Source organism: Podarcis erhardii, assembly GCF_964252035.2.
Source record: "Podarcis erhardii genome assembly, chromosome: 2".
In the NCBI taxonomy this organism is placed as follows: Eukaryota; Metazoa; Chordata; class Lepidosauria; order Squamata; family Lacertidae; genus Podarcis; species Podarcis erhardii.
The window spans coordinates 119,188,427-119,201,345 of record NC_138498.1 but is presented as its reverse complement, the minus strand read 5'-3'; the positions used below and the strand labels follow the sequence as shown (position 1 = coordinate 119,201,345).

General features: G+C 46.0%; 1 protein-coding gene across 2 annotated transcripts; it reads right to left on the bottom strand.

Annotated features, from left to right (window-relative positions):
* Nucleotides 1–6,941: 6,941 nt before the first annotated feature.
* LOC309337198 (uncharacterized protein) lies at nucleotides 6,942–12,506 on the bottom strand. Of its 2 annotated transcripts, none has more exons than XM_081853935.1 (3): nucleotides 12,400–12,506; nucleotides 10,377–10,493; nucleotides 6,942–7,957 (listed from the first exon to the last, which is right to left on the bottom strand). In XM_081853935.1, exons 2-3 carry the CDS (start codon nucleotides 10,392–10,394, stop codon nucleotides 7,241–7,243), a joined length of 735 nt encoding a protein of 244 aa, XP_081710061.1. In that variant the 5' UTR covers nucleotides 10,395–10,493; nucleotides 12,400–12,506; the 3' UTR covers nucleotides 6,942–7,240. The 2 variants fall into 2 exon arrangements, with proteins under 2 accessions (XP_081710061.1, XP_081710060.1); XM_081853934.1 differs by lacking the exon at nucleotides 12,400–12,506 and adding an exon at nucleotides 12,251–12,389.
* Between the last annotated feature and the right edge of the window lie 413 nt (nucleotides 12,507–12,919).

The window sequence follows — 12,919 nt, the reverse complement described above, 5'->3', positions numbered from 1 at the left end:
ACACCATCAGAGCACTCCTGACATATGGTTGTCAAGCCTCTGCTTAAAGACCTCCAAAGAAGGAGACTCCACCACACTCCCTGGCAGCAAATTCCACTGTCGAACAGCTCTTACTGTCAGGAAGTTCTTCCTAATGTTTAGGTGGAATCTTCTTCTTGTAGTTTGGATCCATTGCTCCGTGTCCGCTTCTCTGGAGCAGCAGAAAACAACCTTTCTCCCTCCTCTATGTGACATCCTTTTATATATTTGAACATGGCTATCATATCACCCCTTAACCTCCTCTTCTCCAGGCTAAACATGCCCAGCTCCCCTAGCCGTTCCTCATAAGGCAACGTTTCCAGGCCTTTGACCATTTTGGTTGCCCTCCTCTGGACACGTTCCAGTTTGTCAGTGTCCTTCTTGAACTGTGGTGCCCAGAACTGGACACAGTACTCCAGGTGAGGTCTGACCAGAGCAGAATACAGTGGCACTATTACTTCCCTTGATCTAGATGCTATACTCCTATTGATGCAGCCCAGAATTGCATTGGCTTTTTTAGCTGCCGCGTCACACTGTTGGCTCATGTCAAGTTTGTGGTCAACCAAGACTCCTAGATCCTTTTCACATGTACTGCTCTCAAGCCAGGTGTCACCCATCTTGTATTTGTGCCTCTCATTTTTTTTGCCCAAGTGCAATACAGTACTTTACATTTCTCCCTGTTAAAATTCATCTTGTTTGTTTGGGTGGGCCCAGTTCTCTAATCTGTCAAGGTCGTTTTGAAGTGTGATCCTGTCCTCTGGGGTGTTAGCCACCCCTCCCAGTTTGGTGTCATCTGCAAATTTGATCAGGATGCCCTTGAGTCCATCATCCAAGTCGTTCATAAAGATGTTGAATAAGACCGGGATGTTGAATAACCCCTGTCCTAATTTTGGGTTCCATCCTGCTTGTGCATAGTTTGCAAGTCCAGATACTACTTATTATCTCTTTGCAATGCTTAGGGGTGTGTCTCTTTTTCTTCTTAAATTCCCAACCCTGACCCTTATTTCGGGTTCCATCCCGCTTGTGCATTTGGGGCTTTTGTTTGTTTGTTTTAAAATTGGCCGGTTTCCCCACAAAGGAAAGGTGCCAAGCGTCTGCTTTGGGGCTCGCAAGGGCTTCTGGGAACTGTAGTTCAAAACAAAGGCAACAACAAACCTGTTTTCCTAGAACAGGCATAGGCAAACCCGGCCCTCCAGATGTTTCGAGACTGCAATTCCCATCATCCCTGACCACTGATCCTGGTAGCTAGGGATGATGGGAGTTGTAGTCCCAAAACATCTGGAGGGCCGAGTTTACCTATGCCTCTCCTAGGGAAAGGAGGTAGTGCAAGTTTGTGGAAGAAATAAGTCTTGTGAACCTTGAAGGGTTAACGTGTAATCCTATACATGTCTACCATAGTGCAATCCTATAAATGTCTACCATGGGCCCAGCCAGGATTTTAAATTACTTTCTTTCGACCCCAAGTGCTCAGAAAAATCTGTCGAAATCCTTCTACAATTTCTTCTTTTAGTTAAGTATTTTTATTTATTTACTTGATGGGGGGGGCAGCTGTTCCCCTTGCCCACCTAGCTACACCCATGAAGTTTACTCAGAAGTAAACTACACCAAAAATCCCACCCATTTAAAGCACATGGCTTCCCCCAAACAATCATGGGAAATGTACTTTCTCACCCACAGAGCTACACTTCCCAGGACCCTTAATAGACTAATTCCCAGGATCCCTTGGGAGAAACGGTGTGATTTAAATGCACATTGTAGTATATAGCGCTGGCTTTGCACAAACAAAAAAGCTGGTCTGTAAGCTCCTTGCGAGGGCTTCTGGGAACCTTGGTTCATGCCAGGGTCGGGAGCCATTATTATGAACATGAGAAGGGCCTGCTGGCCCATCTAATTCAAGATCCTGTTCTGGCACAGATGACCAAGAAACATTATCAGAGTTCAAGGCTGTCCTCCATTGCTGGTGGCTGAAGCAAAATCTGGGAGCAAGAGAACTCCCAGGACACCATATTTCTCCCTAGTTTGCTAATCTCTTTCTGATCCCGGTCCAGAAGCTTGCAAGATTTGAATTAAACACACGTTATGTGTGTTGTTGGAAGCCAGATGTGAGCAAACAGGTTTGAAGGGTCCAGTCTGGTATATTCATTGTTAGGTAAACAGAGCAGGCAAGCATCTCATTGTTAGGCAAACGCAGATAATATATGGCCAAGGGATCTAAATCACTATCAGATTGCTCTCAGTAAATGTGTGTTTGTGCATTAGGCTCTCATCCTGAGTTGTTTTTAGGGAGATTTGATGCAGGCGTTGCTACTTAATGAGCTTTCACTCTCATTAAAAAGCCCTGAAGGGGACACTCCCTGAGCTGGTTTGGGTGAATGTTCCTTGGGGACGTAACTTCTTCACCAAGTGCTTAAACTATGGAACTCCCTGCCACAAGAGGCAGCCCAACCACCAACTTGGATGGCTTTAAAAGAGAAGGGAAAGGCTGGCAATGGCTCCTAGCTTCAGTGGCCATGTTCCACCTCCGCTTTCAGGGTTGCTGTGAGGATAAAATGGGGAAGCACAAGAATTATTCATGCCACCTGAGGGCCCTTGGAGGAAAGGTGGCAAAACAATGCAATAACAAATGAAACGTATGGAATTGGGAAGTGTGACATTAGGCTGGATTATCTCCTGCAGCCTAATCCCAAACAGAGACCCTGCTCCACAGAGAATAAGCTCCCTTGCCCAGTTTGCTATTCTCTTGAACAGTTCCAGTGTTGCCTTTCTCCCCACAAAAAAATAATATTCATTTTAGCACTGCTGGCGTGTCGCCCTGCGCTCAGCTGGCAGCACTAACCCCTGAGGCGGCTCATCTGAACTGAAATGCAATTCACTTAATCCTGCTGCCTAGCAACCCTTCAGAGGGTTTTCTCAGGGACAGGAAATCAGATATGTCTAAGGAAAGGCCTTTTATTCCCCCTCACCTTGTTCTCCTCCTTTTGGATTCTTTGTCAGAAACCCTGGAAGAACTACTGAAATCCATAAACGGGAATCTAACGTGCCAGGGAGATAGCTTCCTGTGTCCCAAATGGCTTTTTAAAAATGGACGTTTCCCCCCCTGTTATAAGGTCTAAGGACTGAATTTCCCTGACATAGCCAGTATTTAACCCTCGTAAGTAGCATCTGGTGGGGGGGGGGGGAATCGCTGGAAAGTCCGGGAAAATCCGGACGTATGGCAGCCCACGTGGGCAGTGTAGATTTGGGCAAATTTCATTAAGAAATAGCTCAAAAACACTCTCCCCCCTTTAAACCTCAACAACTCTGCCTCCCTCCAAAATACATTTTTGAAATATGGCAACCCTTATTTAATTGACACTGAAATGAGAATGCCTGTCTCGGCATCCCTGGCTGAGGAGCAGGTGAGAAGGCCCTGCCTGCGTGGTGCTGGGGGGACCAGGGTTTCATTGGTAGGACAAGAAGTAATACTAATAGTAATAATAACAACTCTGGGTGGCTCCCAACAAATTAAAATTAGAATAAAACATCAAACATTAAAAACTTGGCTAAACAGGGCTGCCTTCTTCCCATGCAGAGGTTATATTTTTGGAGAATCCTCCAGAAAAATAATCTGTCAAAGGACAGGTTGATGGCATTTTACCATTGTACTGTGGAGAGTGTATTAACTTATGGTCTGTGTGTGTGGTTTGGGAGCTGCACTGTCAGGGGAAAAACAATGCTGTCCAGGGTTGTAAAGACTGCAGAGAGAATAATTGGGTGCACTCTTCCCACCTTGGATCAATCTATGCTTCCAGGTGCCATAAGAAAGCTGCAGAGATAGTGCAGGATAGTGCACACCCCGGAAATGATCTCTTTCAGCTTCTGCCTTCTGGAAGAAGGTAAAGTGAACCCTGACCATTAGGTCCAGTTGTGGCTGACTCTTGGGTTGCGGCGCTCATCTCGCTTTATTGGCCAAGGGAGCCGGCGTACAGCTTCCGGGTCATATGGCCAGCATGACTAAGTCACTTCTGGTGAACCAAAGCAGCGCACGGAAATGCCATTTACCTTCCCGCCAAGCAGTACCTATTTATCTACTTGCATTTTGACGTGCTTTTGAACTGCTAGGTTGAGAGGAGCAGGGACTGAGCAACGGGAGCTCACCCAGTCGTGGGGATTCGAATCGCCGACTATCTGATCGGCAGGTCCTAGGTTCTGTGGTTTAACCCACAGCGCCACCCGCGTCCCCCTGGAAGAAGGTACAGGTTTAAAAAGACTAGGACTAGCCACCTGAGAAACAATTTTTATCCAAATGCGATTTTGGTTTTAAACACAGTGTAAGGTAGTCTTATAACAAGGGAAAGGGGGACGCAGGTGGCGCTGTGGGTTAAAGCCTCAGCGCCTAGGACTTGCCGATCGAAAGGTCGGCGGTTCGAATCCCTGCGGCGGGGTGCGCTCCCGCTGCTCGGTCCCAGCGCCTGCCAACCTAGCAGTTCGAAAGCACCTCCGGGTGCAAGTAAATAAATAGGGACCGCTTACCAGCGGGAAGGTAAACGGCGTTTCCGTGTGCGGCTCTGGCTCGCCAGAGCAGCGATGTCACGCTGGCCACGTGACCCGGAAGTGTCTCCGGACAGCGCTGGCCCCTGGCCTCTTGAGTGAGATGGGCGCACAACCCCAGAGTCTGTCAAGACTGGCCCGTACGGGCAGGGGTACCTTTACCTTTACCTTAAGGTAGTCTCTGTGGGAGTATATTGTATTTAATTATGGGGTATCAGAGTTTGTAGGGGGTTAACCAAGCTGGGATAGCAGGCTTGTTGGTTTTTGAATGTCTGATGTAGATTTTTTCAATTTTGTTGTTCTGTATGGGACGATGACAATAAAGATTATTATATATTATCTGTTGTGTATTGAGTCAAAGGATTTTATATCTGTATTATTATTGTCTGTATTTGCATTAGGGTAAAGTAACTGCCTTTTGGTTCCACAGGGTACAGCTACTATTGGTTCATTTAAGCTGCTGTATTTGGATCCTCTGTCTTATTGGTTGCCTCCAAAAGGCAGGACTGTGATTGCCTGATATTGTTCCCTCCAAAATGTATCCTTTCTAGCTAGTTCCCTGTCCCTATAAATGTAGCTCTCCCCTCCTCAAGTCTGAGTCTTGTTGCTTTAATAAAGAAGTGTTACTAGAGAACTGCCTCCAGCATATTATGTCAAGAGAGCTGAAATCACAAACCCCACGTCACAACAGTATCATATCAGGGTGTGAGGAGAGGCATTCTCTCCTCCCCCCTTCCTCTCTCTCTCTCTCTTGTGTGAGAGAAAAAAAGGGGGGATGCCCTTCTCTGGATGTGCATACAAGGGAAAGGGGGACTGCCTATTTTAAGATGTGCATGTGTGAGAGGGGGACATAACTGTTCTAGGGTGTTAATGTGCGTGAGAGAAAGAGGACCGCCTCTTCTAAGGCAGTATTGTCGCAGGCACGCCCCCCATTTCTGAGCAGTGCAACAATCCAGAGGTTCCTTAGGCCAAGACATACCGAAAGTAAATAGGACTTTATTTATGTATTCCACTACAGCAGCGAGATTGTTGATTGCACAAAACTGGAAGACTGGAGAAATACCAAATAAAGAACAATGGGCAAGAGAAGTTGATGAACTATGCAGAACTGGCAAAAATGACAGACTAAGAGAAAAAGACAACAGTGACTTTGAAAAAGAATGGGAACCATTTATATTATATTTGCAGAAACAAAGAAAGTCTATAGACTTGATGGCAGGATTTAAATAAACATTCACATTGTTAGCATCTGAAAATGTGTAGAAGATAGAGAAATAATATGGTGTATTCATTGTTATTTTTATGTTTTTAGGTTTGGTGTTATTGTATAAATATGTTATTAGTAGCTTTTTCTTTTAGGAGGCAGCAAAGTTGGTGAAAGGAGAAACAAACTAGAAGTGGAAGTTGGGGAAAGCCTAAGAGCGGGAGGGAGGAAGGAATGCAAAGTAAATGTTATGAATATGAGATGTGTAATGAATGAAAAAGAAAAATGAATAAAAAATTAAAAAAAAAAGATTCCAGGGGTTCCTGATGCTTATCTAAGCTTCGCTTTCCTTTGGAATGAGGGACAGACTGTGGCGTCTTTTAAGATACATGGTTTATTTGCACATACATGAAACCTGAGCTTACAGTGGAGGGGCTCACAGCATTAACACCCCAAGAGGGTCTGGGTTCAACTTATCACACATCAGAGAGTCCACACCGGAGAAAGGCTGTACAAGAGTTTGGTGCGTGTGAAAACCTTCCAGGGACGGACCTTCCTCATGGCACACAAGAGAATCCACACAGGGGAGAGGCCTATCAAGTGCCTGGGTTGTGGGAAAAGCTTCCTTAACAGCTGAGACCTCACTGCTCATTAAAGAATGCATGCAGAGACAAACGGATAAATTTGAGTAGGTGGAAAACATGTGCGGAAACGCGTTCCTGATCTTAGGGATTTTAGGCTAATTATACAGAAATAGCTGTATGAAATCGCTATCCTTTTCGTTCCTGCATTTCTTGTGGAGAATTGAGACAATGACATTGCGAGCCTGCTGCACTCCAGACAGCTCATAAAATAAATGTGGTGTAGTGGTTGGAGTATTGGATTAGGACCTGGGAGAGACTAGGGTTCGAATCCCTACTCAGCCCAGAGGTTCTCTGGAGAACCTTGGGCCAGTCATTGCCTCTCAGCCTAGTCTACCTTGCAGGGTTCTTGTGAGAATTCCATGTGCACCTCCTGGGAGAAAAGAATGAGATATAAATGCAACCAGTCAATCAATCAATCAATCAATCAAATAACACACTGATGTAAATAGAAGGTCTTCCTCATTAGTCAGTTCCTGTTCCCACAGGAGTGGGAGACAGGGGCTGTGATTCACTGCAGGCTCCTCCTTGAATGATGGGCTTCTTGTTCCTTGGGGGCACCAACAGTGGGCTGCCATGTGGCTTTCCAATCTTCTCCACCATCAATAGGCTTAACTTCATCCTCCCCTGGGTGTGTTTCCTCAGGATACCCAATTCTGATATGGACAGGGTGCTTTTGTACGACACCTTGGTCATACACAATGCAGATGTCTTGTCCCTTAGCAGAATCGGCAACAGTCTGGGCTGGAGGTTCACTGGGGACACTGGAATCCAGTTTGCTGTGAACGGGACCCTCCACTGAGTGGGTTTCCTGCAAACATGCCTTTCTCTCGCAGATGTTTGGGTTCTACCAGATGTTTTCCTCACCTACAATGCACACATCCTGCTCCTTAGCAGCACAAGGAATTGCCTGCACTGGGATATCCCAGGGGGATCTGCAACTTCCTCCATGAGGAAGGGGTTCCTCCTCCTCCTCCTCTGGGTAGGCTTCGTGCTGACCCCCCATTCTCTTGTGGATGATGGGCTTTGGCCTGATGGGTTCCCCATAGACAATGCACAGGTCTTGCTCCTTGCAAGTAACAGGCATCGTCATCCTGGCTGTGGCAGCAACAACGGTCTGAGCTGGAGTTTTACTTGGGACACTGGAGTCTCCTTTGCTGTCAATTGGACCCTCCCCGGAGCTGATTTTCTGCAAACATGCCTTTCTCTCGCCGGTTTTGGGGAACTGCCAGATGTTTTCCTCACCCACAATGCACACATCCTGCTCCTTAACAGCACCAGGAATTGCCTGTACTGGGATATCCCAGGGGGATCTGCAACTTCCTCCAAGAGGAAGGGGTTCCTCCTCCTCCTCCTCGACTGGGTGGGCTTTCTGCTGACCCCCCGCTCTCTTGTGGATGATGGGCTTTGGCCGGATGGGTTCCCCATAGACAATGCACAGGTCTTGCTCCTTGCAAGTATCAAACATCGTCATCCTGGCTGTGGCCCAGGTGGTCTTTTTGCAACTTTCTTCGGAGGCACAGGCGTCTTTGGCTTCATCTCCTGGCTGCCACTTTCTCTTTGCCTGTTTAGGAAAGTAGATTGATTGAAATGAGGAATCTTGAGAAAGAGGAAATACAGATAAGCAGCTCCCCTTTCAGAGGGTACTTTTGAGTGCCGCATACGTAGCCTGCATTTCTGACACTCCCAGCGTTGTTGTTTTATGAAAATAGCTCACAATATAATATTTCCTTCATGATCCTCACCTACACAAGGGAATAGGAATCTTGGCCACTTAGTTTAGTACTGTCTGGACTGAACCTGCAACCTTCTGCAATGCAGGGCCGAGGCCATTTAGCGCTTTAAAGGTCAGCACCAACACTTTGAATTGTGCTCGGAAACGTACTGGGAGCCAATGTAGGTCTTTCAGGACCGGAGTTATGTGGTCTCAGCGGCCACTCCCAGTCACCAGTCCAGCTGCTGCATTTTGGATTAGTGGTACCCTATTTTCCGCTCTGCAAGACACACCCGACCATAAGACGCACCTAATTTTTAGAGGAGGAAAACCAGAAAGCAACGCAAAGCCTCTTGAGCAAAGAGGCAGGAGCGTTCCGGCTGCGCTCAAGAGGCTTTGCATGGCTATCCCTGAAGCCAGGAGAGCAAGAGGGATCGGTGCTCTTCTGGCTTCAGCGATAGCTGAGCAGCCTGCATTCGCTCCCTAAGGCACGCACACATTTCCCCTTACTTTTTAGGAGGGGAAAAGTGTGTTTTATAGAGCGAAAAATACGGTAGTTTCCGGGTCACTTTCAAACGTAGCCCCACGTAGAGTGCATTGCAGTAGTCCAAGCAGGAGATAACTGGACTTATATACCGTATTTTTCCTTCTATAACACGCAGATTTTTTCTCCTAAAAAGGAAGGGGAAATGTCTGTGCGTGTTATTGAGCGAATGTGTGGTCCCTGGAGCCAAATGGTGCGAGGGGAGGCAAAAAAAAGCAGGCAAAAATCAGCACCTGAAAAGAGGAAGCGGCTGCTTTCCGGCATTCTGCCTCAGGGTCTTACTGCCCACCCACCTCTGTTTCCTTGCTGTGTTTGCTCAAACGGAACAAAGAGCAGGGAAAGCCCCTCCCCTCCAGGCAAGCAGAGGGGAAAGCTGAAAACATGCAGGAGGGAGGGAGAGAGAGAGAGCGCGTGCAAGCTGGCTGGCTTGGGTGGGTAGGTGAGGGAAAACTTTTGCCTTCCTTTCCTCCCTCCCGTTATACCCCTCTCCTGCATTCTTAGCCAGCTGCTTCTCTGCACACCCCTCTCCTACTCCTTGTCCCTTCTGTGTTTTTCCTTCCCTCCCCACTTAAAATGTGGTTAAAAAGCATGGATCCTCAGGATCTTTGCATTGGGTCAGCCCAAATTCACCATCAGATCACATAGCATGTCCATGGCTACAGCCTGCCCCCCAAAAATCACGCACCCACTGTTGCCTGGGGCTGCAATGGTGCAAAAACGTGGTTAAAAAGCATGGATCCACATGGATCCTAAGGATCTTTGCATTGGGTCAGCCCAAATTCACCATCAGAGCACATAGCATGTCCATGGCTACAGCCTGCCCCCCCAAAATCACGCACCCACTGTTGCCTGGGGCTGCAATGGTGCAAAAACGTGGTTAAAAAGCATGGATCTACATGGATCCTCGGGATCTTTGCATTGGGTCAGCCCAAATTCACCATCAGATCACATAACATGTCCATGGCTACAGCCTGCCCCCCAAAAACCACACACCCACTGTTGCCTGGGGCTGCAACGGTGCAAAAACGTGGTTAAAAAGCATGGATCCACATGGATCCTCAGGATCTTTGCATTGGGTCAGCCCAAATTCACCATCAGAGCACATAGCATGTCCATGGCTACAGCCTGCCCCCCCAAAATCACGCACCCACTGTTGCCTGGGGCTGCAATGGTGCAAAAACGTGGTTACAAAGCATGGATCCACAGGGATTCTCAGGATTTTTGCATTGGTTCACCCCAAATTCACCATCAGATCACATGTCTCTGGCCACAGCATGAAGCAGAAAAATAATACATCCACTGTTTCATTCAGAATGTTTTTTCCCTTGTTTTCCTCCTCTAAAAACGATGTGCGTGTTATGGTCAGGTACGTGTTATAGAGCGAAAAATACGGTACATGTTGACTTATATATATGTGTGCATGTATTTTAAATCTTTCGCCCTCCCCCATTGGCCCCCAATTTGTTTGTTTCTTAAAAGGCCCAGAGCAATAATCAGACAGCGGCTTGTAAATCTGGGCTTCCCTGCCGGTTCCTGTCCCGATTCCAGCCTGCGAGCTTTCTGGATTAGCTATAAATCCAGGGGAGAGAATCGAAACCATTAAAATGGACTCAGGACGTGCGCAAATGGAAAGCTCAGATCCGCGTCCACGGTTTGCTGAGTGATTCTCACCCTCTCTATCTTAACCACCAACTAAAAAAATAAAAAGGAAACCAGCCATGTTACCATTTCCAGATGTGCCATCCTAGAGAAGGGAACTTTCGGCGTCCGAAGAGGCTGATTGGCCAAGGCCCTGATGTCACTCTGGAAGCACCGCCTTCACTATGGAGGGCAGGAAACTACCTGTGTGAAAAAATAACAAGAGATGTCTAAAGAGTGCAAAGCAGTTGCTATTGTTAATATTAGAAAATCCAAAAATGCCATGTGTTTTGTTGGGTCAATGCATTTTATTACCTGGTGGGATTAATTATGTCTTCATTTGATAGAATTAATGTTTTAGGGCTGTCTGGCAAAGGCCGATAACTACTAATAAAACAGGTTAAATAAAATATACAAATAGTAACTGCATTGTAGACAGCAGCAATAAACACTAAAAGCAGAGTTAAACACTGAGAGCAGTGTGGAACAGCAGAAGCCTTTGCTTGTTTACTCATGAGTAAGTCCTACTTCATCCTATGCCTTTTAAAAATGTGGTTTGGGGGGAGGTTATTGGGTTGGTGTTTTTATTTTGATTATATGTTTTGTGGTTTTATATTTTGATTTTGTACTGTGAACCGCCCTGAGACCTCCAGGTATAGGGTGGTGTTATAAGAATTCCAAGGTGCTAAATAAACGTTCATAAATGTACAAGGGAAACACTTAGGTAAGTATATAAGCCACGTGTCTGAAATAGTACAGGAGAGTAATCCTGAAGCCATTTTTGACTCTCCCAAACCATTTTGACTCTCCCAAATTGACCTCAAATATTTCTCTGCAAGGAGAAAGGAAATGGGAAAGCCTTCCCATTGTCTCTATGCTTGCAAATCCAGTCTTAAGGGCATATTTGTGTATGAATAAGGTGAGCCTGTGACCTGGATTTAGGAATTAAAGTATTAACCATCACAAAAGAATGGCCAGGCTGCCCAGCTAATGCAATCAGTGACCATTGAGTATCTTAGCAGGCAGGATTTCTGCCTCCTTCTGTGATGTACGGATGATGTTTTTTTTGGGAGAAGTCTTGGGCTACAGGGTGGGCAATTTCAAACTTGCACCATTGTTCTTGGTTCCTCCTCCCTCCTGCATGTGGGGAGTGGGATCCCTGTTGCAACAGTTTAATAAAGGACTCTATATGGGCTCTTGGATAACCCCGAAGGGAATAGGAGCAGGTTTTTTCTTATAACAGCGGTATAATAATAATAATAATAATAATAATAATAATAGGCTCCAGCCCACCCCTTCAGACAGGGGTGAATTCACAGACTTCCCTTCTTCATCTCAAGCCCCTTCACTGTCCCACTTGGGTGTTTGCTCAGGTAAAGGGGGCCAGGTGTTTATGTGGGAAGTGCAAAGGCTGCTGGGAATTGGAGTTCACAGAAAAACAAGATATGAAAAGAGAAATTACTGGTAAACAGCAGAGAGAAAGATCCTCTTTCTCCCTCTTGCACTTGGATTTAATAGCTTTCTTGTTTTGTGTTTCAAAAAATTGTGGCTCGGTTTCACATACTGTCAACATAATAACATCAACTTTTGTGGTTTTTCTTTAAAAAAATTTTTTTTTTGACCCTGATAATATGTTAGCTTGACCATGGGCATTCTGTTTTCCACAGTGGCTAAATCAGATAGCTCTAGAAAGACGAATTACTGGACATAGAGAACCCAGAATCTGTGGGGATGTTGAGGAAGGTAGGAGAGGATGTATTGATTAAATATTATCCCTCCTCACTCACACTAGGGAGAAAGCCATTAGAAGACATTCCCTTGCAAGTTGGTGATTCGTTACAATCCTTTAAATTAAGCCATCCAGTCTTCCTTGTTCCTGGTAGGTTTCCCCTTAGTATTTCCCTCTTAAAATAATAATAATAACAACACAGGAGTCTTCTTTAGGAGTAAAGCTTACTTACCTTGTGGCTTCTATCCTCTGTAAGGATAAACCATGTGCTGCTGGAGAAGAGGCTGAAGAGGAGGTCCAAGAGAGAAGGCGAAAGGAGAAAGGGGAGATGGCCATGTGCTTAGCCCTTTTAAAGGGTCTGCTAGGGCCACGCCCACCTACCTGGTCACACGCAAGGGGAGGGGGCTCCAGAACAGGTATGGCAGGAAGTCCTCCCTCTCTGGAGCCACATTCCCCTGTGGGTCCACTCTAGGCAACAGGAAAATGTTAAAACAAAACAAATTCCTTCCAGTAGCACCTTAAAGACCAACTAAGTCAGTTCTTGGTATGGGCTTTCGTGTGCATGCACACTTCTTCAGATACACTGAAACAGAAGTCACCAGACCCGAGGGGTATTACTCAGAAGGGTGGTGGGAATGGGTGATTGGCAGATGGCTGTGATGAGCCTGTTGACGACTCTTAACGACTCTTAACGACTGCAATAGGTCTTACAGGAGGAAGCAAGGGGTGAAAAGGTGAAAAATGGCTTTGTCATGTATAATGAGATAAGAATCCAAGGTCTTTGTTCAGACCAGGTTTCTCCATGGTTTTAAGTTTGGTGATAAGTTGTAATTCAGCAGCTTCTCTTTCCAGTCTATTTCTGAAATTCCTTTGTAGTAAAACAGCTACTTTGAGATCTTGT